Here is a 27,616-nt window from a genome sequence, read left to right on the forward strand (position 1 = left end):
TGATTTCTTCAATAAAAATGTTATAAATTAAATGTCTCGGAGGTCGGGCCAGACTACGACAAGGGATCTTACAAAGAGAGATTGTTAAATTAAAGTAGAATCTCGAACTGACACTGCATTACCATTGTGATCCCCAAACTCCAGATATCGGATTTAACGCTGTATCCCTTCTGGTTCAGTTCTGGGTTTATCCTTTCAGGCTGCAAAGAAACAGAATTTTTTTAAAAAAAAATTCCCTCTGAAAAACAACAACAAAAAAAGTTTCCCAAAAGCTCTCTATTACTTGATATAAGAACTAAATTCCTCCAGTAATGGAAACTTCTGTGTGAATTAAGGTTGGAAACCATTTTTCAACCTGTCTAAAGCTAATAAAGATTCTGCCTCACAGGTTGGCTGAAGGCTGGCGACATTAGCTGTTAGTAAATGATCCCCTAAGACGGGGGGGGGTAGGCAATTCCGGTCCTCGAGAGCCACAACCCAGTCGGGTTTTTCGAGATTTCCACAATGAATATGCACGAGATTGATTTGCATACAATGGAAGCAGTCCATGCAAATTAATCGCGTGCATATTCATTGTGGAAATCTTGAAAACCCGACTGGGTTGTGGCACTCGAAGACCAGGATTGCCTACCCCTGGCCTAAGACAACGCAGAAGAGTAGGCAGAAAGCTAAGGTGTGAGGTTTCAATGCAGTAACTCTTTAGCCCTCCCAGGACTGAACTGTGTAACTCCTGGCAAATGAGGGGAGAAGGGAGGCAAACGGTTCGGAAAGACAGTTCTCCTCCCCTCCCCCCGTGGTTCGGCCATAACGAATGCCTGTTAAGGAGCAGCAGTGGAGTTACGGTTAAAGGACTGGGACTCAGAAGAAGCCCTGCTGTAACCTGAAATCAGGATGTCCTATCCCACCAAGTTTCCTTAACACTTCCTATACTGCACTGGCAAAAGGCATCTATGCGGTTTACATTAGAAAATGACACGGGGGTTTACATTAGAGAATGACGTCCCGTCCCCGTGAGTTTTGCCGCTGTCCCTCTCTCTGCCCCATTCCCGGAAGCTCTGCCTTAACTGTCCAAGCCTCGAACACTTATGATTTTAAAGTGTTGAGGCTTGGGCAGATGAGGACGGAGCTTGCGGGAACGTGGTGGGGGGGAGGGTCGAGAAAAGAACTTGCGGGGACGGGAAAATGAGTTCTCGCGGAGACAGAGAAAAAAAATCTGTCCCCGTGCCGTTCCCTAGTTTACATTTCATTAAGGTAACAGTGTTTGAAAAGAGAATAAAACGGGCAAAAAGTAAAAACAAAGTGGAAAACGGAACTACAAAATTTGATAATAAAGTAAGCAAAGGCGTGATACGGGATCTCCCTAAGGCACTAAAACCAGGTTTAAAAAATGCACAAGGCATCCGACAAATTTACTAACCTGCGCGAATGGAATTTAATGTCTTATTGAATCCTCCAGGAAGGGGAGATACTTACTGCACCTGAATGTAACTCGCACTGAGCTACAAATGGAAAAGACGTGAACCAAATAATCCTTCCCTTTTACAAAACCACAGGCTGGCGAGCTGAATGCTCTGCGCTGCTCCCAATACTCATACGAGTTCCCCAGAGCACTGGGAGCAGAGCAAAGCATTCAGCGCGCCGGCATGCGCTAAAAACCGCTATCATGGTTTTGCAAAAGGGGGCGGGGGATATTGTTATCATTACACTTTTCCCACCGTATTCGTTGCGATAGGGGAATAACAGACCCGCAAATAACTTTTTCATATGTTATTCGCTGTTTTCTATTAAAAACCATCGTGAATATGGTGAGACCGCGAATAACATGGTGGGACGCCTGGCCTGTTCCTCAAGGAATTCACTACAGCATTCGAGTGACACCGTTAATTGGCAGGGAGACAATATGTCAATTTAAAAAAATGGGGTGCATTATTTATGAAATGACCCTCTTATTATTAATTAGGGCCAAACTGAAGACAGGGCGACGGGCCGTACAACTGCAGTCCTGTGGCAAGGCGTGAAAACTACAAGTCGAATAGCACAAGGGGATCAAACTCAACACAGCAATGTTTTGGTCCTGATACCTATAACAGGAGTCAGCGATCCAATTAAAAGTGGCACTTGAATGCTTCTGTCAGTGAGAAGCATCAATTTCAACCAGAAAGCACAGTTACTTACCGTAACAGGTGTTATCCAGAGGCAGTAGGCAGATATTCTTTACATGTGGGTGACGTCACCAACGGAGCCCCCTAGAGAATGTTTTCGCAAGCAGACTTGCTCAAAGACTTTCAGGCTTGCGATTGGCCCGCGCATGCGCGCATGCCCCTCCCGCCCAGTCTAGGGCATGTGTCTCCTCAGCGTGGCCTCATTTCAGATCGCAAGCAAAGAAGCCAACCACGGGGAGGTTACGGTAAGTAACTGTGCTTTATCCCAGGACAAGCAGGCAGCATATTCTCTACATGTGGGTGACCTCCAAGCTAACCAGAAAGGGACGGAGGGAGAGTTGGCAATTCAGGAGAACAGATGCTGCAAAACAGACTGGCCAAAAATGAAAGGAAAGACGCGAGCACAGCGATTGAAACGAAAATAATAAAGAAAGCCGCGGTGCAAGAGGGGCAGCGGGACTGAGCGCAGCAAGGGAGCAGTGCTTCTGGCTCCGCGGAAAACATTGAACCGAGGACACGCTGAGGAGACGCGTGCCCTAGGCAGGGCGGGAGGGGCACGTGCGCATGCGCGAGCCAATCGCAAGCCTGAAGGTCTTCGAGCAAGCCTGCTTGTGAAAACGTCCGCTAGGGGGCTCCGTTGGTGACGTCACCCACATGTAGAGAATATGCCGCCTGCTTGCCCTGGGATAAACTACTTGTGGCGTGTTTTTCGCTGACAGAAGCTCACTACAGCATTCGAGCGACACAGTTAATCGGGCTGAATGACTCCAGCTGCAGGCATCACCGCTGAAACACGGCCGTGTCGAGTCTGATCCCTTGCCGTACGACTGTGGCTGCCCTTTCTTCAGTGTGGACTTAACAAGTATTTTACAGAATACAAAGTCTGGGCTTTTCAGCCGTTTGGGGGTGTTGTTCCTGAATATTTCATGTGGGGTTTATCTTTCTTCTTTTGTTGAACTAAGGCAGTGTATTTTAAAACTCTGTGTCTCCTGAGATTTCAGATGTGCCATGGTACACCGGGGAGGAGGAGAGGCTTCGGCATTAGCTGACTGCCTACAGGACGTGCCAGCGCCTATCCTTCTCTGGCCCTCTTCCCGTCTGGCACTCCCCGCTGGAGCCTCAGGGCACGCCTGGAGGGCCTTCACACACCCGCGAACATCGACACGGTGATGTCACGCACACGCGTGAAGTCATGACGGCGATATCCGCGCTGAAACCGCGGATTGAAGACAAAGTTTTATTTTATTTTTCTTTCCAGCTTATGATTTATCTTTAATCTTATCTATTGTTTTGCCTTTTGTCTTTGTTTTGTTCTATTTCTATCATTTAAATTTCTCCAGAATTCTACTGTTCAACGGCTCCCCCTTCTGCTTCTATTCCTTTCTCTCCTCTCTTCTACCTTCCAAAGTATTTAGATCAATGCTGTCTTGTTAAAATGTTTATTTTATTTTTATTTTTCCTCTAACTCTACTTTTCACTTCTCTATTACCCTCCAGGTACTTTAGTTAGATTGTGAGCCTTCGGGACAGTAAGGGAATTTTTCAAGTACAGTGGTGCCTCGCATAACGGACGCCTCGCACAGCGAACGCTGCGCACAACGAACTTTATGTCTTGATTCGTACAACGAACTTCGTTTCACACAACGAAGTCGCCCGAGCTGCATCCTTCCGCGCAGGCACTGCGCTTAACTGCCCTCTCTCCGCCTGGCTCCCTCTTGCCCCCCCCCGACTCCCCGACACGATCGGGGCAAGAGGGAGCCCAAGCCCTCTTGCCCCCCCGACTCCCCGACACGATCGGGGCAAGAGGGAGCTCAAGCCCTCTTGCCCCCCCGACTCCCCGACACGATCGGGGCAAGAGGGAGCCCAAGCCCTCTTGCCCCCCCGACTCCCCGACACGATCGGGGCAAGAGGGAGCTCAAGCCCTCTTGCCCCCCCGACTCCCCGACACGATCGGGGCAAGAGGGAGCCCAAGCCCTCTTGCCCCCCCGACTCCCCGACACGATCGGGGCAAGAGGGAGCTCAAGCCCTCTTGCCCCCCCGACTCCCCGACCCGATCGGGCCAGGAGGGAGCCCAAGTCCTCCTGGCCACGGCGACCCCCTAACCCCACCCTGCACTACATTACGGGCAGGAGGGATCCCAGGCCCTCCTGCCCTCGACGCAAACCCCCCCTCCCCCCAACGACCGCCCCCCCAAGAACCTCCGACCGCCCCCCAGCCGACCCGCGACCCCCCTGGCCGACCCCCACGACACCCCCAACCCCCTTCCCCGTACCTTTCTGTAGTTGGCCGGACAGACGGGAGCCAAACCCGCCTGTCCGGCAGGCAGCCAACGACGGAATGAGGCCGGATTGGCCCATCCGTCCCAAAGCTCCGCCTACTGGTGGGGCCTAAGGCGCCTGGGCCAATCAGAATAGGCCCGGGAGCCTTAGGTCCCTCCTGGGGGCGGGGCCTGAGGCACATGGGCCCAACCCGACCATGTGCCTCAGGCCCTGCCCCCAGGAGGGACCTAAGGCTCCCGGGCCTATTCTGATTGGCCCAGGCGCCTTAGGCCCCACCAGTAGGCGGAGCTTTGGGACGGATGGGCCAATCCGGCCTCATTCCGTCGTTGGCTGCCTGCCGGACAGGCGGGTTTGGCTCCCGTCTGTCCGGCCAACTACAGAAAGGTACGGGGAAGGGGGTTGGGGGTGTCGTGGGGGTCGGCCAGGGGGGTCGCGGGTCGGCTGGGGGGGCGGTCGGAGGTTCTTGGGGGGGCGGTCGTTGGGGGGAGGGGGGGTTTGCGTCGAGGGCAGGAGGGCCTGGGATCCCTCCTGCCCGTAATGTAGTGCAGGGTGGGGTTAGGGGGTCGCCGTGGCCAGGAGGACTTGGGCTCCCTCCTGGCCCGATATTGTCGGGGAGTTGGGGAATCGGCGGGGCAAGAGGGCTTGGGCTCCCTCTTGCCCCGATCGTGTCGGGGAGTCGGGGGGGCAAGAGGGCTTGGGCTCCCTCTTGCCCCGATCGTGTCGGGGAGTCGGGGGGGCAAGAGGGCTTGGGCTCCCTCTTGCCCCGATCGTGTCGGGGAGTCGGGGGGCAAGAGGGCTTGGGCTCCCTCTTGCCCCGATCGTGTCGGGGAGTCGGGGGGGGGCAAGAGGGCTTGGGCTCCCTCTTGCCCCGATCGTGTCGGGGAGTCGGGGGGGCAAGAGGGCTTGGGCTCCCTCTTGCCCCGATCGTGTCGGGGAGTCGGGGGGCAAGAGGGCTTGGGCTCCCTCTTGCGCCGATCGTGTCGGGGGGGGGGCAAGAGGGCTTGAGCTCCCTCTTGCCCCGATCGTGTCGGGGGTGCCAGGGACCACACGGAGTCACCCACCGTACCACCCGATTCGGGTAAGCGCAGGTATCGGTGGGTGGCTTATTTGCGGGGGGGTGCCTTATTTTACATTTTTTTCTAAAAAGGGGGGGCTGTCTTATTTGATGGCCCTGCCTTATCATCGGGGAAACACGGTAGAAAAAAAAAAAAATGAACAGTTAAGTCCCAGTTTTTGCCGCTGAGACTCTGCCCTCTCTCACTGTAAAATTAGACTCTACTTAGTCTGTCTTTAAATTTAAAAAATGTGTGTTGTTTTAAAAAACAATTATGTTTTTAGATGTATCTAAATAAAAATAATAACCAAAAATGTATCTTTTTTTATGTCATCTTAGCATATTTTATGCTGCAGAACGAATTATTTTTTTTTACATGTATTCTTATGGGAAAACGCGTTTCACATAACGAACGTTTCGCATAACAAACTTGCTCCTGGAACCAATTAAGTTCGTTGTGTGAGGCACCACTGTACCTTTCTTATTTCTAATCTTAATGTATATTTTCTGTAAACCGCTTAGAACCTAACGGATGTAGCGGTATATAAGAAATAAATTACATTACATTACATTACATTACTTCCAGGTGCCTCGAGCCATGGCCGCTACCTTTAGTGTGCCGCGGCTCAAGAAAGTTTGCGAGGGGTTTCAAAGTGAAATTCCTCCACGTACCTCGCCAGCCCTGCTCTACGCCTGCCCCCAATGCCACTCCTTTTTCCTCTACATAGAGGGGGGGGACAATTTTCAAAGTTTTTCCCCCCCTCGTTGTAAACACACCTTTACCTAAAGAAATCTCTCAAAATTTCCTGCGATTTTCATCCACGGCATTTGCACCAGTGGAAAGGTTTGTGCGTGTGCTTCGCCTTCACCAAATGATACAAAGCTGATGCTCCCCTTTGCAGAAATAAGAGGACCTTCAACTAGATTATATTCTCCCCTCCCCCGACCCGTCCTATAGATTTAAACAACGCAAATGGTAAAGCAACGCTTACCGCCATGTAAGGTTTGCACCCTGCATCCATGGTTTTAGCTACAGAGTCCACCAGATATCCACTAATTCCAAAATCGCACATTTTCACTTGGCCCTGCGTGTTTATTAACACATTGGAGGGCTTCACGTCTACAACAGAAAATGCAGAAATTAAAATTAAAAAAACACACCATCAGCACCAAGTTGGACAGGAGCATTATGAGTTCACACAGGCCGCAGCCCAGGCCAAAATAATGAGAATCAGAAACAGATATTTCTCTGCAGTAAACAGACAAGCCAGAAAACATTACGGACATAATGAAACCGGTGCCGTGCCTCTGATGAGAATTTGGAATTAAATACACTTCCTCCTCCGTATTCACGGGGGTTAGGGGCAGAGACGGCCCGCGAATATAATATTCAGGCCAGTTCTGCCCCTAAACCCCGCTTCCCCCGGCTCTTTTAAGCCCTGAAAGCCCCCTCCCCTTAAGCCTTACCTGGTGGTCTAGCGGATTTTCGGGGCAGGAGCGATCTTCCCACGCTCCTGCCCCGTGCAGATTGCTCTCAGGAAATGGCTGCCTTGAGCTCCCAAAGTCTCTCGAGCCATTTCCTGTGAGCGATCTGCACGGGGCAGGAGCGTGGGAAGATTGCTCCTGCCCCGAAAACCCGCTAGACCACCAGGTAAGGCTTAAGGGGGGGCTTACAGGGCTTAAAATAGCCCGAAAAATGAAAATGTATTTTTTGATTTAAAACCGTGAATAAGCGAATCCGTAGATATAGAATTTGCGAATATGGAGGGGGAAGTGTATAATTAAGGCAAGTGTGATCCAGTAGAGGGCGCCAGAAGCCAAATCGTTGTCAGCTATGTCTGGTTTATGCAGGAACATCACCAGCAAAAAAAGGATGAGGTAGGACAGAAATGAATAATTTCTTAAAAGTCTATTATTAATCTTGAACAAATGAAACTCAGCGTGCAAAGTGAAACCACATATTACTGGCTCAGGGCATTTGTCACTTTGGATATGATTATGATTATTGACAGCCTCTACTAATGACTGGGGAGTCAATTCAGAGCGGCCTCTATTCGGGGAGGCTATAGAGACAGTGTTTACAGTCAGTGTCTTGTGCACGGAGAGAGGGGAAGGGACTAGATCGGGACCCTCAATTACAGGGTTCCAGCACAGTTGCTGCAAAGAACAAGGTAGGTATGTTGGGGTGGGGGAAGAAAGAGGGTACGGGGAAGGAGGCCAGGGAGGGGAATAAGGGGTAATAAAAAAAAAAGGAAAAAAAAAATCCCCAGGTGAGTACAAGTGATGGTTTGTGGCGTTCAATTCCATGTCTAGTTCCATTCAAAAAACTTGAGGCCCAAAAGGAGCATTAGGAAATATCTACCGGGTTTCCACGAAAATAAGCCCTAGCATGATTTTCGGGGTAAGTCTTAATATAAGCCCTACCCCCAAAAATAAGCCCTAGTCACCGGCAGCAGCGACCCCCCTGCTCCCCCCCAGCCGACCCTTCCATCTCTCCCTCCCATCCGAACCCCGACCGCGAGACCGAAATACCTGGTAACAAATGGCAGCGTCAGCAGCACAGGCTGCATCGCGGCCTGCCCTTCTCATGCCCGGCCGTTCGGTGCTGCGTTGCTGATGACATCATCGGCAATGCAGCAGAGGAACTCCCGGACGTGAGAAGTGTGCTGCCGACACTGCCGTTTGTTTCCAGGTATTTCGGCTTGCGGTCGGGGTTCGGATGGGAGGGAGAGATGAAAGGGTCAGCAGGGGGGGGGTTCAGTGGCAGCGGTGGGGGGGATGGGAGAGATAGAAAGTTGCTGCACAGGGGGATGGGAGGAAGGGAGGGATAGAAGCTTCAAGGGTTCTGCTGCACAGGGACATGGGAGGGAGGGGAGGAAAGATGCTGTACCCGTGGGGGAGAGAAAGGAAATAGGAAGAATTGGGGTGGAGGAGAGGAAGGGAGAGATAATCATTGTACATGAAAAAAATAAGACATCTTCGAAAATAAGACCCAGTGCCTTTTTTGGGCCCAAAATTAATACAAGGCTGTGTCTTATTTTCAGAGAAACACGGTAGAACAGTGTATCGCAAACTGTGTGCCTCCTGAGATTTCATGTGTGCTGCCAGGAACTGGGGAGGAGAAGAGGCGCTGGCTCTCATGGCGAGAGGCACATCGTGTAAGCAATCAGCCTGCACCAGTACCTCTCCTTCTCTCCGTGCATCTTCCCTCTCCCCACTGGCGGCTAAGGGCCTGTCTGGAGGGCCTTCGCACAGGCATGGACGTTGACGTGATGATGTTATGCCGCGGCCACCGGGTTAAGTGTGCCACGGCTCAACAAAGTTTGCGAGACGCTGATCTAGAAAAAAAAAAATTAAATGTCCTAGACTGACCTAAAATATATAGAAATCACATATTCCCCCTTTCAGTCAGTCTTGTTGCCCCAACTGTCCAAACTCCCGGCAATTTCACTAAAAAAATTCCTGGGAGTGTGGCGCTAAAAAAAACCCCCTAGTTGCACCAGTCTCTCCGTCAGGCATCTGCCACAGTCCATACGCACCTCTGTGAATGACCTGGAGGTTGCTATGGAGATGTTCTAAGGCTTTCACAATCTGGAAGAGAGAAGGACACAAGATTACCAGTAGCAAAGAAACACAACTTTTCTTCACAACATGACTCCCTCTAGGCCAGTGTTCTTCAACCAGTGCCGGTCCATAGAAATTTCCTGGGCCAGCAAGTGTATCAGTCCACGGTGCGATCGATGTGGCGTTATCTTCGAGCCAGCTCCCTCTTACTCACTGATTCAGTGCACAAAGCCACGGGCAGTGGTTCCTACGGGTATCCTGCGCCTGAACCGGAAGCCTTCGCTCTGACGTTGGGCAACGTCAGAGGGAAGGCTTCCAGATGAGGCACGGGACGTGCAAGGTGCAATTAGTACTATTATGGGGGCGGGGTCTGGGGTGGAGATTGGGTAGAGATGGGCGGAGTCTGGCCCACGACTTAGCCCCGTGTTCCTCAACTGCCGGTCCACAGAATAATTCTTTTATTTCTGCCGGTCCATAGGTGTAAAAAGGTTGAAAAACACTGGTCTAGGCCATGAACATTCCTTTTTGTTTATTTCAGACACAAAATAGAAGTATATCAGTCTTGCTTAGAAAACAAATATAGGAAAACATCACACATAGCAAAGATCCTAACACAAGAAAATCTATTCCTAATATCTATTCAATCCTCAAAGTCATGTGGTGCAACAATTATATAATTCCAAGAAAATAGTCTCCAAAGGATATTTAAGACCTATAATCCCATATACTACTAATATGAGACGTCTACATCCACTCACCATGAACATCGCTGGAATGGCCTTCCACTTCAGGTGATTGAGGCCAGCAGCGTGCCCGATTTTAAGACAAAATGGGATCGACATGTGGGTTCTCTTCACAGAGAAAGGTAGGGGAGGGTCATTGAGGTGGGCAGACTGGATGGGCCGTGGCCCTTATCTGCCGTCTATTTCTATGTTTCTATGTTTCCTTATCATCCCACCAGATCAGTCCAGAGGTTTAGGGTTTGTGCTGTCCTGCCAGCAAGTGGAGAGTGAAAACTATGGCACTGTGATGTCATCCCTTAAGAACCCTGTGTAACTCCCCTCCCCCCTAGCCAGCCAGTATTTCTTAATCTCCAGTAGGCTAGGGCACTCATTGTTTCGACCACTGGGTGCAGGAATGGTGGTCACCAGCTGAGAAACTGCTCAATCTACGAACTGGAGACCCAATTAACCCATTTGGTACTCATAAAGCTTCTCTCTCTGATTCAGAACATTACAGTGCGTAATTCTATTAGACAATACTACAGCAGTGGCAAACGTAAACAACCAAAGACCACAAGTAGCCGAAGAAACACAACTGTTGATGGCCTTGACAGAACACAATCTGGAGAACATTTCAGGATGGTGGAGTCTGACAGAAGAACTCTTCCAGAAGTGAGGGTCTTCCAATGATGGACTTAATGACAACAAGTTAGTACATATATATCAACCTCTACTTCTTATCTAGTCTTTAGAAAATCATTGAAAACTCACCTGTTTGGTAAATATTTTGACTAATTTATTGTGATCATACTATGAATGCTTGGTATCTTTTAGTTGTTAACCGCACAGAACCATGAGGTAGTTGCATTATATAAGAATTTATGTAATGTAATGTAAAAATGCAAAGGTACCAGCGTTCTTAAGAACGTAAGAAAATAAGAATAGTCCTACTGGGTCAGACCAATGGTCCATCTAGCCCGGTATCCTGTTTCCACAGGGGCCAATCTAGGTCACAATCTTCACTCAGAGAAAGGACCAGAAATCATGAGAATAAATGCTCTGATTCAACTATGACTTCAATTATTCCTCCCGTATGCGGTAGGCAGGGCTCTTCGGCGGACAGAGCAGCATCCAAGATTGGTGATGTTGATCACTTCCGATTTGTCATGAAAGCCGATAAGGAGACCTTATGAGGGCTCAGCATAGAAGATCCCCTTAGTCTAGTGGGCAAGGAGCAGTTGCTAGTCCAATGCCCGGTCAGATGCAGAACGTGGCTTCATTTTATCTGATGGCCTAGCTGTTGAGAAGCCTCTATTCAAATAAAGTAGTTGATACCTTTTTGCATTCCAGAAGAAGGTCTACTTCTCTGGCCTGTTTCAGAGAATAGAGGATTTTAAGAGGACTGGTGTCAAGAAAAGAGAATTTTGCCTTTTCATTTGACAGTGGTTTGCTCTTTTAAAGAGGCTATTGCTTTGTCGTATATTCTTAGGGGCTGTATGGCTCCAGATGTTTTGAAAGCGCATTCTACAAGAGGACAGTCTGCGTCCTGGACTGGTTGTTCTCTAGTCCCAGCGGTTGAGATCTGTAAAGTGGCCACTTGGTTATGAATTCTTTTGCACGCCATTACAGACTGGATGTTCAGGTTTAAGAGGATGCAGCCTTTCAAGGCAAGGTGATATGAAGGGGATTATGCTATCCCACCCTAACTAATCACAGCTCTGGCACATCCCAAGCATCTAGAATGGTTTGCTGGGATGATAAAAGAAGGTTAATTAATTCTAACCTGATCATTTTCTTTCCTAGAGACCTCTGGGGCCCACCCTTAAATTAAGGTATTTCAGGAGTTCAGTTGTGCATTCATATGCCCTACCTATTGGTTCTCTGGAAGTCCCTTAGTTCTTAGGAGAGTTATATAGACCTACACAGGATTCTTAAGGGATAATATCACAGCTGAGTGATTCAAGTTTCCACCTGCTGGCAGAAGAGCTTAACCGAAGCATCGGGAATGTTCTGGAAGGGGTCATGAATTCTCTTCAAAAGCAATAGAGATTTAGAAGAGGAGGACGATCTAATTGCAAGGTTGATCATCATAAAATGTTGGCTTCCTCCAACCTACCCCAAATGACCCACACTCGGAAGAGGCGCTTGTTCGCAGAGATACAGAAAAAAGGGCAACTTTATACCCTTAAAAAAACCCCAACAACTATACAAACGTTATTTGCTGCATAATGACCAATTTCAATCAAATTTGGTATCATCTTGAATAATTTTGCAATAGGCCTACACTCAAGCCGACCATCTCACCACCACATAGCCATCATCATCACGATGCATACAGATAACATTTTTGCTTTAAATATAACCAGTTACCATGGTTTTCAGTCAGGAGAGTCTGATGCTTAATAAAGATTATGGTTCTCAGACTGGTGCAAGAGTTTCCCCAAAATAGGAACTGGAAGAGAGTAAGTACTGAATATTTTGAAGAAATTGTGAGAAATAAGCTCAACTGATCGTCAATCAGGACAATCCAGCAAATACAGTATATACAGATATACTGTCGCACATTGTATTGCCCATCATATAATGTTCTACCGTACCAAGTCCTCACTACTGTGCATGGTCCCACCGCGCTATGTCATAACATAGTAACATAGTAGATGACGGCAGATAAAGACCCGAATGGTCCATCCAGTCTGACCAACCTGATTCAATTAAAAACATTTTTTTTTTAATTTTTTTTCTTCTTAGCTATTTCTGGGCAAGAATCCAAAGCTTTACCCGGTACTGTGCTTGGTGTATGTAAACTTGTAACCCATTCTGAGCTCTTCTGGGAGAATGGGATATAAAGCCAAATAATAGATAAAATATTTTTCAAAGCTTTTCTATCAGAACTATTTGCAAAAATTTGATGCTCCCCAAGAGTTTCCACATACTTACACACACTGCAATTTTCCCTAATATGTCTTCAGGAATTGTCATGCCTTTATCAATAACGTGTTTGTAGAATTTATCCAGCGACGTGTCCATGAGCTCCATACAGATCCACACATCTCCCTGGAAAAAGAGGGGGGAAGTTGTTTCTCCAAGAAAACTCTGTACCTCTGGAATTATTAAGAGCGCCTTCCCACACTTTCTGAATCTACCAAATGCACCATCCCTCACCCTCCAAAAACCCCAACGTCACTAGCTCCCACCACATCTGCTCTTTTCTCTGGACAGATACCACAGAAGACTCCCAAAGTACAATGTTGACCACTCTGAATAATTTTTAAAGATTTACACCTAATTTTAGATCCAATTCTCACTCCAGTTTTCCATGACAATAGTCAATACTGTACCTCTCGAAAAAGCGCTCCGTAAAACGTTACAGTAAAGTGGCAATCCACTGTCCTCATGGAGATGTCCAGATCCATCAATAGCCTCTTCTGCTCTTGACTATTCACCGTCGCTCGGATCCGCTAGGAAGAGATGAAATAAGAGGGGAAAGAACTTCAATTTCAGAGGCTGGAGGACAAACAGAATCTACAGTTGTGAATTTCCAAGTATTCTCATGAGCAGAAATATAGGTCAACAGCCAAAACAGCTTTTCATTGAAATAATCTAATACGTTTCTTGATACATCAATACATCAAAGAGCAAATCAAGTTGGTTCAAGGACTTAATTTCTGTTCATTGAACTGGACTAATCACAACCACCATAAAACCTGATCCAATAACTATTCTCAGGAAAATCTATGAGATGGCCATTCAGCAAGTCCTCAGAAGTTAGGAACAAGACAGATAAATAATGGCACAATCCCTTTTTTCCCCTAACAATAGTACATTTCTAGTTTCACCTGGAGGCCAACTTACTGTATGGTATTTCTGCAGTACTGATTGCAAATGTTGTAGGATGCTTTGGGAGTTTTAAAAATATTTTTATTTATGGAAGTTTTTTAATGTTCAATAATTTTTATTGAGTTTTTTACATAAAATATACATAAAAATCTTACAAAGAATATCATCTCAACTCAGTTAATACATTGTAGATATATAAATTCAAAGAAATCAACAATCAATTATCACCACAATACAAATATGATAAAGTACCTCCCCCCCTTCCCTCCTCCACCCATCCCATTTCCAAATATTTCTAATAAATAGTGCTTCACTTTCTGATTACAAATGTAATGAGTTCACTACAAAACTGCCTGCTCTGACTGATAATTGCTGTATATAAGGTTCCCAGGTCATCCCAAATTTACTCTGTTTTTTATAAGATAGGGATGTCGCCCTAGCTTCAATAATCATAAGAGCATGAAATGCTGCCCTCCAATGCCAAAATGAGGGTGGACTTTCTTCCAACCAATGTGGTAAAATACATTTTTGACATTTAAACAAAACACAAAATACAATAGCACAACCAGGCAAAATATTACAGATAAAAGAAAGTCATCCGCGTGGTTCCTTCACAGAGACTTAAACATACAGGGCCATATCAAAATAGAAACCACCCCCCCCCCCTATCACCACCACCACCACCACTGTAGGATATGTTTTAAAAGATATTTCAAATTAGAACTAGACTTGCCCTGTACTAAATTCAGGAGTTATGACAAGGTAACACATACAGAGCACGAGAAAACTCCAACGTAACTGCAGTAGATGTCGGTATCCAGAAACGCAAAACAAAAAAAATACAGCAGAGACAATGTACTTGATGACAAGTCTTTATTGGAATAAATCTCCGTTATGTAGATGTGATGCCAACTGTATGACGAACTGACAAGGACCCAACACGGTCCGTGTTTCGACAAACACGTCTTCCTCAGGGGTCCAATATTCAAATGGGCGAACCACAAATTAATGCGTAAAATACGAAACAGGAAGAAGTCCTGGAGCGTCTAACCAAACGGCATTTCAGCGGACACCACATCTACGTAACGGAGATTTATTCCAATAAAGGCTTGTCATCAAGTCCATCATCTCTGCAGTATTTTTTTGTTTTCAGGGCAATACATGCTCCGGGATTAAGAGTGAGAACCATGACCAAGAACCGGTGTCAGGACAAAGGCGCGCGCAGACAATTGAGCGCAGCGCAGCGCCGCACAAAATTACTGTTTTTACGGCTCCGACGGGGGGCGTGGGGGGAACCCCCCCACTTTACTTAATAGAGATCGCGCCGCGTTGTGGGGGCGTTGTGGGAGGTGTGGGGGGTTGTAACCCCCCACATTATACTGAAAACTTCACTCTTTCCCTGTTTTTAGGGAAAAAGTTAAGTTTACAGTAAAATGTGGAGGGTTACAACCCCCCAAACCCCCCACAACGCCGGCGCGATCTCTATTAAGTAAACTGGGGGGGCTCCCCAACAAAAACCCCCGTCGGAGCCCCTAAAAACTTTTTCTTCAGCACGCGCCTCCGTCTTGCGCTCAGTTGTCGGCGCGCGCCTTTGTCTTTCGCCGAGTTGTCTATGAACCCCAAGAACCTGGGGTAGGAAGCATGACAATAGGATGAGGGGGGGGGGGGGCAAGTCCAGAGAACAGACCAACCAAATCATCTCTGCCAGCAAGTTAGGCTTCTATTCTGGGACCCCCTTTCTCTATAATTCTCGTGTCCTAGATATTTCCTCTTGTTTTCTTTTTTCCTCTCAACACAATCTTCTACTTGACGCATCACACTTTTATACATCTTGATCAAACCGCATAATCCTGCTTTACTGCCGTAGTGTCCACTCTAGACCAGGGCTGTCAAAGTCGCTCCTCGAGGGCCGCAATCCAGTCGGGTTTTCAGGATTTCCCCAATGAATATGCATGAGATCTATTAGCATACAATGAAAGCAGTGCATGCAAATAGATCTCATGCATATTCATTGGGGAAATCCTGAAAACCTGACTGGATTGTGGCCCTCGAGGAGGGACTTTGCCCTAGACTCATTTGCCCCTCCATGTTTATCTTGAGACCTCTTTAACAAAATTTGTGTGTTAAAGACCTACTATTTTCTCCAAGTGTTCCCTCCAGGCTAGTGGCCAATGAGCCTCCTGTGTTTTGACCTACCTGTTGCCTATCCCTCTCCCTCCCCCCGTCATCATTTGTTCAGTTCTTACTTATTCCTCTCTTCCTTCCCAGCTGTTGCATTTTAGGAGTTCTGTTGATAGATGATTTTTTTTTTTTTCAAATATTTTTATTGATTTTGTAAATATTATAAACAAATGAACAACAGATCACGTTGACAGATGCTGATTATACTTAGTTTGATTACATAGTATTGATTCAGGATGCTAATCGAGGCCTCCCATCTGTTCTTTTCCACCATGTTTCCTGGGCCCTCTTGATGTTATTTTTCTCATAAACTGCCTAGACCTGTTTTTATGGCATTGCGGTAAATCAAAATAAAATTACATTACATTAGGGATTTCTATTCCTCCATTACCTTGCAGTTCAAGGCGGATTACAAATGGATTGTCAGGACATTAGAAGTATTTAAGGAGTAGTTTGTACATTTCTTTGAGTTGCTAAGGATTACATTTAAATTGTCATGGTATTAGAAGTACATATGGAGTAGTTGCTGGTCATGCTTGAGACATCTCTGACTGAGTTAGATCGGTTTTATGTGTGTTTTGAATAGAAGGGTTTTTATTTCTTTTGTGAAGGTTTTGTAGTCTGTGGCCGAGGTCAATAGGTTGTAGAGTTGGAGGTCAAGTGTTGCAGCTCGAGTGGCCAGGAGGTTGTCGTACTGTTGTTTTTTTTCGATGTATTTGGTTGGAGAGTGTGTGAATGATGAGTGGGTTCTCCTATGTCTGGTTGAGGTAGACTGAACTAGTCGATTGTTCCAATAAGCTGGGCTGTCTTCGTTTATTAAATAATAGGCAGTAAAAATTGAAGTGTATTCTCGCTTGTATTGGGAGCCAATGTGAGTTGTGGTATGCCTCTGTGATGTGGTCGAATTTCTTCAGTGAACAGCAACAATTATACATATCCGTTCCTTCGTACCTAGATAAGAGTATCTGTATGAACAGAGCCCAATGGGAGTAACTCAAGAATTCAACATACCCATCGGTTTGATTTTACAATTTTAATTGTTTAAAGTCCTAGAAACTAATGCCGTTGTACAGGGCCATGGTGAGACCTCATCTGGAGTATCGTGTGCAATTCTGGAGGCCACATTACAGTAAAGATGTGCGCAGAATTGAATCGGTTCAGCGGACGGCCACCAGGATGATCTTGGGGCTCAAGGGTCTCTCGTACGAAGAGAGACTGAACAAATTGCAGCTCTACACTCTTGAGGAACGTAGGGAGAGGGGAGACATGATCGAAACATTTAAGTACCTCACGGGACGTGTCGAAGTGGAAGATGATATTTTCTTTCTCAAGGGACCCTCGGCCACAAGAGGGCACCCGCTCAAACTCAGGGGCGGAAAATTTCATGGCGACACCAGAAAGTATTTCTTCACAGAGAGAGTGGTTGATCATTGGAACAAGCTTCCAGTGCAGGTGATCGAGGCAGACAGCGTGCCAGACTTTAAGAATAAATGGGATACCCATGTGGGATCCCTACAAGGGTCAAGATAAGGAAATTGGGTCATTAGGGCATAGACAAGGGGTGGGTAAGCAGAGTGCGCAGACTTGATGGGCTGTAGCCCTTTTCTGCCGTCATCTTCTATGTTTCTATATTTCTAATGATGAAAGCACTGCAGGCAGTGGAGTGTAGATGATAGAAAGAATCAATAATATGAATGAAATTCATTGCCCTCAGAATAGAGAATGACATGGTGACAAAATTCATCACTGTTCCCGTCTCCGCGGATAAGCACAGGAAACAATCCCATGTCATTCTTTAGTGTCTGTCTCAACCTCAGTCCTTGCAAGGCTTGAGGGTCAGTGGCTGGGCCCATTCATACTCTGATTCTTATGTGAGCCAAGTATAGGACAATCAAGCCATTGTGACATCACTGATGAGGTTGGCTCTTAGGCATTGGTGGAATGAGGCATTATGACATCACAATCTCAGCTCTGGAATGCTGCTGCTATTTGGGTTTCTGCCAGATACTTGTGACCTGGGTTGGCCACTTAAACAGGATCCTTGATGGACCTTCAGTCTGTCCCAGTATGGCAACGCCTATGTTCTAACCATCTGGTTTCATTCTTTAGTGTCCATCTCAACCTCAGTCCTTCTACACCGGCATTCTTCAACGCAAGGCTTGAGGGTCAGTGGCTGAGCCCATTCATACTCTGATTCTTCCCTCTCTCCTTCAATGACATGGAGATGGTTTCCTGCGGTTATCCGCAGGGACAGGAACGGTGATGAATTTTGTCACCTTGTCATTCTCTACATCAGAACATCTGTGCTGCTGCACCTCCTGCCAACTTACTAACCTAAAAGATGCTAATAGAGCATTGTATCACAAACTGTGCCGTGGTGAGATTCTGGGTGTGCTGTAAGACGCCAGCGAGGAGGAGAGGTGCCGGCCGACTGCCCGCAGGATGAGCCTCTCACAGCAAAAGGCACATCCTGCAGGCAGTCAGCTGACACCTGTGACTCTTCTCCTCACCAGCACCTCTCCTGCTCCAGCACCCCCCAAGGGCGGCTCAGGGCCCCGTCTAGAGGGCGTCCGCACATTTCCGGGTGCCCTGCAACCATGGCCCCATTGTTTACAGTGCCGCTGAGTAAAAAAAGTTTGTGAGTAGATCACGGCCGGTGTTAGGAGTACATGTTGGACGCCAGGAGGCCAGGAAAAAACCACACCACATAGTTAAATCAATTTTAATACCAAACTCTGAATTATTGTTGGATTTAGCAAAGGAATTTTCAGCAGCAGCTCAAAACAAATTGCATTCAGATACAGGAGGTATTTTCCTGTCCTCACAGGGTTTATGGTCTGAGACAGACATGGGCAACTCCGGTCCTCGAGGGCCTGAATCCAGTCAGGTTTTCAATTAATTACATACACAATTAATACGCATGAGATCTATTGGGGAAATCCTAAAAACCCGACTGGATTCCTACCCTCGAGGACCGGAGTTGCTCATGGCTGGTCTACGATCACAAGAAACTTCAGTGGGAGTAGAGCCTTGGCTTCCCTGACTCTTAGCCCCAGGCAACTACCCCCTTCAATCAGGCTCATCCAAATGGGTGTTTGGGCAGTAACTCTTGAGCAGACATTGATTTTGTATCTGTATAATTCATTTTTTTATTGACCTTATTAGCTGTTTTAAAGGTTTTTAATATGGTTTTAATTACATTTACTCTCTTATAAAATGTTTATACTCAATCAAAGAAGTTAAACGGAAAAAACTATATGAAGGCCTCCTAGCCACTCAAGCAGCAAAACTAGACACCCAAATCTCCAAACTACTGATAGCGACCCCAGACTAGAAAAAAAAATTCAGAAAAGAAATAAAGACCATACTTTTCAAGAAATCCCTGAAAAAAGACTTAACACCACAAGTTTCCTTCTCTCCTCCCACTAACTCCCCGATCCCCCGAAACAACCTGCTCTTCTCTTTATTTTTCCTGAAAATGACCTGATATCTTTTTGTAATCCACCTTCTATAACTCTTTTGAACCGCAAGGTAATGGCGGAATAGAAATCCCTAATGTAATGTAATGTAATAATGTGTTAATTTTTATTATTTTGTGATCATTATGATTATGTTTGTGTTTTAATATGTTTACGTAGATATGATGATTTTTTTTTTTCTCACTAGTCCTCTGAGGAAGGCTTTCGCCAAAACTGGGATCCTCTGTTGAGCAAGTTTATCCGGTGACGGGACTAAATCGCGCGAGACAACAGCGCGCCGACAACTGAGCGCCAACAACTGAGCGCAAGGTTGACGGTGCACCGAAGAAAAGCACTATTTTAAAGGGCTCCGATGGGGGGTGTGGGGGGGAACCCCCCCACTTTACTTAACAGACATTGCGCTGGCGTTGTGGGGGGTTGTAACAGGCGCAGGATGCCGGAGCAGGCGCAGGACGCGCATAGGAGCCTCTGCCCACGGCTTGGTGCACTGCAGCGCTGAGGAAGAAGGAGCCGGTCCGAAGACAACGCCACATCGATCGCACCGTGGACCGGCGGCTGAAGAACACCGTCTCGGGCCCAACGCACATTCCGGCCCTGTGGACCGTCAGGAAATTTCTGTGGACCGGCACCAGTCCGCGGACCGGCAGTTGAAGAACACTGCTGTAAAGACCAGGGAACATTGGAATGGCATGAAGAAAAAAGGTGAAACCAAGCCAAAGTCGCTATGGACTAGAGAGTTGCGCGGGGACAGAAATCCCACCCATCCCCGCCCGTCCCCACCAGGATCCTCTTCGTCCCCACCCATCCCTGCAAGGAATTACCTCCATCCCCGCCCGTCCCCATAAAAAGGAGCAATTACTTCTGACAGGATCATCAATTTCATAGTTTCTTTTGTGTTTGCGCTGCTGTTTTCCTTGTGGAAACTCTTTGGTGGAACCCTTTTTTTGTTTTCTGTTCAGGTAATTCACTTATAAACCCCCTCTTTTACTAAGGCTGACGTATCCATTATATTATATGGACAAACCCTGCTTCCAAAGCCTTCCATCCCCGTGGGAGTCCCGTTGGCTAAAAGGGGGTCCCCGTGGGAGTCCTGTGGGCCAGAGGGGGGTCCCCGTGGGAGTCCCGTGGGTTAGGGGGGATTCCCACGGGACCCCCGGGGGGACCCGCGGGATTCCCGCGATCCCCGTTCCCGTGCAGACCTCTACTATGGACATCCTGTTAGCTCATGATAGCTGTAGGTCAGGTTTCAGGGAAAGGAAGAGGTTGTGAAGCGGTTGTGTGGGTGTTCAGCTCAACGGATTGAAGTAGAGACCCAACCCAATGGTCAATGAGATACTGATGCCAAAAACTGCAAAGATGCTGCCCACCAACCTTTACAGCCATGATCTGCCCACTGGGCACATGTCGCATTTTTTCCACCACTCCATATGCACCTCGACCCAGTTCTTCGATGGGCTCCAGGTCATCAGCCTTCACTTCAAAATTCTGGAAGGATGGCAGAAAAAGGGATCCAGTTACCAACCATTGCAACACAGCTACCTGTTGCTTCTTCCCCCCCCAAACATTCCCTTCTTCCTTGTTATTACCGTGTTTCCCCGATGGTAAGACACTGTCTTATTTTTTTTGGAAGGCCAAAATATGCTCTAGGGATTATTTTCGGGGGGATGCCTTATTTACCCTTTCATGTCCCCTCTGTATCTCTATCCTTATTAAGTAGGTCCTGCTTACCCTTTCTCTTCTTTGTGTCACTATCTCCATTTTCAGCTTTCCCCCCCTTTTCCTTTGTTACTGCACCCTGTAGCTAGAATCTTTCCACCCTCCCTCCACTCCGGCCCAGCCCAGTATGAAATATTTCCTTTTGTTTCCCTCCCCTCTCTCTTTCTCTCTCTCTTCTGCTCCCTCACCCACGAGTCCTGCATCTGGCCCTCTCCCTTCTACCTGCACCTGGCAACACCCCCCTGCTCCGCGGCTCTCTTCAGCAACTCGTCAGCAGCGGTGATCAAGACAAGCTACCGACATCGAGGCCTTCCCTCTACGAGTCCCGCCTTTGTGGAAAAAGGAAGTTGAAACAAGCGGGACTCGCAGAGGGTAGGCCCCGACGTCAGAAGCTTGTGTCGATCGCTGCTGCTGAGTTGCCGAAGAGAGCCGCGGAGCAGGGGATGTGGCCGGAAGCAGGTAGAAGGGAGAGGGAGATAGGAAGGCTGTAGATCTCCGGAGCATGACACCGACCCCGGCCAGGATGATTTCTTTTTCAGGCGTGCATCTTACAAGTCCGGCGTCGCGGCGGGAAATAGCCATGCTGAGCAGTGAGCTCAGCACTACACAGATGAAAGCCTTGCTTGCTGATTGGTCCGGCGGCACGGCCGCCGGACCAATCAGCAAGCAAGGCTTTCATCTGTGTACGTGCTGAGCTCCCTGCTCAGCATGGCTATTTCCCGCCGCGACGCCGGACTTGTAAGCTGCATGCCTGCGTGACACACTACCGGAGCCACGGCAAAGGTGGAAAAGAGCCGCATGCGGCTCTGGAGCCGCGGGTTGCCGACCCCCGCGGTAGACGGAGGGACCACACAGAGTCACCCACCGTACCACCCGATTCGGGTAAGCGCAGGTATCGGTAGGTGGCTTATTTGCGGGGGGGGGGGTGCCTTATTTTACAATTTTTTCTAAAAAGGGGGGGGCTGTCTTATTTGATGGCCCTGCCTTATCATCGGGGAAACACGGTAGTTAATCAAATTTATATTGTTTGGATTAGTTATTAGCAAGTAATCATCTCTATCAAACTGCAGAATGCCTGCTGTCCACGGAGAACCTACGTTACAGGTAAGTAACTACACTTTTTACAGCGGTGTCCGGCAGATGAATTTGCCTCAACCACAAAATGGTCTGAGAGAGGACACAACAGGACGGAGTCAGAGCACCAAATTTAAAGAAATCTGCCCGGCGTTTCCCTTTGAAAATCGGCTTGTAGGCGGCTTCACTTTTCGCAGACATTTTTTACCGCCAAAAAAAGCAAGTCCAAATGTTGCCATTTTCAAAGGGAATTATTTATTCAGTTTTCTAGACCGTTCTCCCAGTGGCGCTCAGAACGGTTTTACATGAATTTATTCAGATAGTCCAGCATTTTTCCCTCTTTGTCCCGGTGGGCTCACAATCAATCTAATGGACCTGGGGCAATGGGGGGATTAAGTGACTTGCCCAGGGTCACAAGGTGCAGCGTGGGTTTGAACCCACAACTCCAGGGTGCTGAGGCTGTAGCTTTAACCACTGCGCCACTCTAGAAATCAAAATGTAGCAAAAGTGATCCAAGTGTAGGACAATCCAGCCATTGTGACATCACTGATGAGGTTGGCTCTTAGGCATTGGTGGAATGAGGCATTATGACATCACAATCTCAGCTCTAGTTATCAGAGGCTGAAACTTTTCACTATTTCTTCTCCAAGGGGAGCTCAGAACGGTTTACATGAATTTATTCAGGTACTCAAGCATTTTTCCCTCTCACAATCTATCTAATGGACCTGGGGCAATGGGGGGGATTAAGTGACTTGGCCAGGGACACAAGGAGCAGCGTGGGTTTGAACCTCAGGATGCTGAGGCTGTAGCTTTAACCACTGCACCACGTGAGAGCTTTGAATACTGCCTTTACTCTTAACCGCAAAACATTTGGCTGCACCCTCCTCTGGTGATAATTATTAGTTAGTCAGTTATTGGGGAGAGATGACTGCACAACTTTAAAAATTTTCGGAGAACCAAGGCTTGTGTGACTAGGTCCACAAGTCCTTCCAACGTGTCCTGAAATTTAAGAGCTGTGCATGCCATCCCAAAACCTCAGTTACACAGGAACCATTTCAACTGCACAATTTTTGACCCTGGAGATCCATAAGGACATATTTCTGTGCTGTGTAATGAAGCTTTGCTCAAAGAAACGTTACCTTCTCTCCAATCAGGATACAGGCTTTGGAGTCCAAGTCTCTGGGCGGTCTGAGGAGGAACACAAGCAGATATTATATAGGAGTTAGCTCTGCACAGGTCACAGGTCTCCATGCTGGCTAGAATGAGAGCAGAATAGATACTGCATCAAACGTTACATGCCAATATGTTACTGGAAGGAATGCAAGAGAGGCTCTCGTTCAATGCACTAAAGATGAACCGAGGCCAGGGGTCGGCAACCCGCGGCTCGCAAGCCACATGCGGCTGCAGCTCTTCTCTTGCTTTGACCGGTTAGCGGTAGTGATTCTTACAGCTGCCTGCCGCTCACCCAGAAGCCTCTCCTCTGCCGCCTCCCATCCTCTGTCAGAACTTCCTATTCCTGCCCAAGCGAGACGAGACAGAGGAGGAGCTTCCGGGTTAGTGGCAGGCAGCTGTAGGAATCGCTACTGACCCACTGAAGCAAGAAAGAGCATAATATTTGTGAGGGGGTTTGGGGGGGAAGGATTAATAAGTTGCAGGAGGGATGAGAGTGGTGAGAGAGGGACAAATGGACAAAAGGGTGGAGGGGAAGAAGAGTTGGCGCATGGGGAAAAAGGGAGATATGGACATGAAACAACTCGGCAGAAATAGTGTCAAAAGCCTAATTAAATTGCTTTTTAAAATTTTCTCTAAGTACTTGAAGTTTTGTTTTTGTGTAAAAGGCATATCACATTAAAAATCGTATCTCAGACCCCCTTCTCTACCCATTGCGGTTCTTGGATTAACCATTTAGGATAAAATGGCTCTTTGCTTTAAAAAGGTTGCTGACCCCTAACTTAGGCAGTGGTACAATCAAAGCCAGATCATTGTGGGCCCCCATTCAAGCCAAGGGGGAGGGTGTTTTGGGGTTTTTTTGAGAGGGAGATAAAGCACATGCCCACTCTGCTCCACCCCCATCTCTAAGCTCCACCCCCAAACCCAACCCTGCTCCATAGTCATTCCAAAAAAAGCCTTCATTTACCAATAGGAGCCAACTCTGCGTCTAGTGCAGGGGTGTCAAAGTCCCTCCTCAAGGGCCGCAATCCAGTCGGGTTTTCAGGATTTCCCCAATGAATATGCATGAGATCTATTTGCATGCACTGCTTTCATTGTATGCTAATGGATCAGTGGTTCCCAACCCTGTCCTGGAGGAACACCAGGCCAATTGGGTTTTCAGGCTAGCCCTAATGAATATGCATGAAGCAAATTTGCATGCCTATCACTTCCATCATATGCAAATCTCTCTCATGCATATTCATTAGGGCAGTGATTCCCAACCCTGTCCTGGAGGAACACCAGGCCAATCGGGTTTTCAGGCTAGCCCTAATGAATATGCATGAAGCAAATTTGCATGCCTATCACTTCCATCATATGCAAATCTCTCTCATGCATATTCATTAGGGCTAGCCTGAAAACCCGATTGGCCTGGTGTTCCTCCAGGACAGGGTTGGGAATCACTGTAATAGATCTCATGCATATTCATTGGGGAAATCCTGGAAACCCGACTGGATTGTGGCCCTCAAGGAAGGACTTTGACACCCCTGGTCTAGTGGGTACGAAACCCCCCCCCCCCCCCAATATTGAGCATGCTCCTTCACTGTGCCCAGGGAAGGACAATTTTTACTTGTATTTGGCACCTCCAATACTGTCCAAAATATAAAGATAGCAGATGTGAATTCTCAAAACTTACATTCAAGCCACTAAATTGAAAATAAAATACTTTTTTTTCTACTTTTGTTATCTGGTGATTTTGGGCTCCTTTTACTAAGGTGCGCTAACATTTTTAGCGCATGCACGAAATTACGGGGCGCTACACCGCACGGTACGCTTCTAGAATAATGGCAGCTCAATGTTGGTGTTAAGGTCTAGCGCGCGCGGCAATTTAGCACACGCTATTCCGCACGTTAAGGCCCTAACGCACCTTAGTAAAAGATGCCCTTTATTTTAATCATGTTGGATCTAGTCTCTTGTTTCCGTTTTCCTCTGTCTATCCTCTTAACTCCGTTTCCTCAACAAAATCCTGTCCATTTATTTATTTAAAAAATTTTGATATTGTTTATTTTAAAACATTTTATTGAAGGCATCAAATAAATATACAATAATACCATAAATATTCATTACAATTAAATTCAAAATTCAAATATTCCATAAATAATTTTATCGTTCCTCCAAAATATATTTTCCATATTACCTATTCAGAATACTATAAACACCCCCCATACTTTTCCCACCTTCCCCCTTCCCTTCCCCCAAAGTTTTATTTCCAATTATAATATTGTAATAAATTAATTATACAAATATGCAATTCAAAAAAAATTTCAACAATTACCATCATCAACCATAATCCCTCCCCACCCCCAGAATGAAAGATGCCATGAAAGTCTCTTATTCCTCAAAATAAAACATTAAGAATTATACTTCGAGCTCTGTGGGAAAGATTTTGAATATATGGATTCCAAATTTTCAAAAAATAACGAGTTCTTCTAGGAAGTTTACGAACCTCCCAAACCTCAAATAAAATTAAACCTAAACGGTTTACATATCTTTACATACATAATTCAATAAAACAAATCAGATCTAACAAACACCTCAGAAGATTGACTATAAAAGAATGAAAACCACACCAGGCTTATACAAGGGATCCTATAAAAATTGTTCAGCAAAAAACAATCATGAGAGATCAGTAGCCAGAAAAATGCATTTACAAATAACTGCGCTTTGAGGAATTTTTCCAAAACTGCCGTTTTCACAGCATTTTCGTAACTGACTGTCTTTTTCACTTCCTAGCCCACATCCTTCTTTGAAATTGATCTTTTACCTTCCATGTCTTTCATTTTTCTCTCCCTATTCACTCAGATTATACTCCCCTTCTCGCCGTTCAGTTGCCAAGCTCGCTCTCTCTTTCCTGCATTTATTCCTCCATCTCTATCTGTGTCCAGCACTTCTCCCTCAATCACCTTTTGCATGCAACTTCCACAGCCACACTCGTCGGCCTCTTGGATCTGCTACGGAAGCGAAAGAAGAGAGGGACGCAGAGCCTGAGAGTCCAGTCCCGTGTTTAACCTCTGTCAGTCTCACCCCCTCTAATTACATTACATTGGTGTCTTCTATCCCGCCAATACCTTTCAGTTCTAGGCGGTTTACAACAAGAGATGGCCTGGGCATTTCCAGGGAGAATACATGGTTAATAGATGTAGTTATGCGTCAGGATCTATGGAGGGTCGATCATAGTAACATAGTAGATGACGGCAGATAAAGACTCAAATGATCCAGCCAGTCTGCCCAACCTGATTCAATCTAAATTTTTTTAATTTTTTCTTCTTAGCTATTTCTGGGCAAGAATCCAAAACTCTACCCGGTACTGTGCTTGGGTTCCAAACTGCCAAAATCTCCATTAAAACCTACTCCAGCCCATCTACACCCTCCCAGCCACTTAAGCCCTCTCCAGCCCATCTTCCCCCAAACAGCCATATAATAATAATAATAATAAAGTTTATATACCGCAGTACCGTGAAGTTCTACAGACACAGATCGTGCAAGTCTGCCCAGTACTGGCCTTAGTTCAATATTTAATATTATTTTCTGATTCTAGATCCTCTGTGTTCATCCCACGCTTCTTTGAACTCAGTCACAGTTTCCTCTCCACCACCTCTGTCGGGAGCGCATTCCAGGCATCCACCACCCTCTCCGTAAAGTAGAATTTCCTAACATTGCCCCTGAATCTACCACCCCTCAACCTCAAATTATGTCCTCTGGTTTTACCATTTTCCTTTCTCTGGAAAAGATTTTGTTCTACGTTAATACCCTTCAAGTATTTGAACGTCTGAATCATATCTCCCCTGTCCCGCCTTTCCTCTAGGGTATACATATTCAGGGCTTCCAGTCTCTCCTCATACGTCTTCTGGCGCAAGCCTCCTATCATTTTCGTCGCCCTCCTCTGGACTGCTTCAAGTCTTCCTAAGTCCTTTCACCAGATACGATCAGGTTTAGTTAGATCATTTGACAAATTTCTTGAATAGAAAAGTTTTCAGTTCTTTCCTGAATGTTTTGTAGATGGCCGTCATAGTCAGCAGATTGGAGAGGTGGCGGTCTAGTTTCACTGCTATGGTGGCTAATAGTCCGTCGTGTATTTTTTTTTTGCTTTGTATGCCTTTGATTGGGGGGTAGGTAAAATGTGCATGAGTTCTCCTTGGTCTGGATGTGTTTTTCCTGATTAGGCAGTTGCTCAGATAGCTTGGTCCGTTTCCATTTAGGGCTTTGAATAGGGTGAGTAGAATTTGTATTAGTATGTGTGCTTGTACTGGGAGCCAGTGTGAATCTTGGAAAGCGGTGGTAATGAGGTCATATTTTTTTCAGCGAGTAAATCAGTCTAAGAGCTGTATTTTGGACTGTTT

The 27,616-nt window shown here is 46.7% G+C and overlaps 1 protein-coding gene across 1 annotated transcript in view; it reads right to left on the bottom strand.

The window, feature by feature from the left end:
* The window catches only part of MAP2K6 (mitogen-activated protein kinase kinase 6), a 109,581-nt gene that overhangs the window by 17,763 nt on the left and 64,202 nt on the right, over positions 1–27,616 (bottom strand). The window contains exons 3-9 of the mRNA XM_033959877.1: positions 23,207–23,255; positions 20,649–20,762; positions 13,119–13,238; positions 12,718–12,834; positions 9,034–9,085; positions 6,487–6,614; positions 123–200 (exon numbers count right to left, since the gene is read on the bottom strand). Of these exons, the coding sequence (XP_033815768.1) occupies positions 123–200; positions 6,487–6,614; positions 9,034–9,085; positions 12,718–12,834; positions 13,119–13,238; positions 20,649–20,762; positions 23,207–23,255 (658 nt within the window). The remainder of the gene's footprint in view (positions 1–122; positions 201–6,486; positions 6,615–9,033; positions 9,086–12,717; positions 12,835–13,118; positions 13,239–20,648; positions 20,763–23,206; positions 23,256–27,616) is intronic.

The sequence above is a fragment of the Geotrypetes seraphini genome, chromosome 10 (assembly GCF_902459505.1).
Source record: "Geotrypetes seraphini chromosome 10, aGeoSer1.1, whole genome shotgun sequence".
NCBI lineage: Eukaryota > Metazoa > Chordata > Amphibia > Gymnophiona > Dermophiidae > Geotrypetes > Geotrypetes seraphini.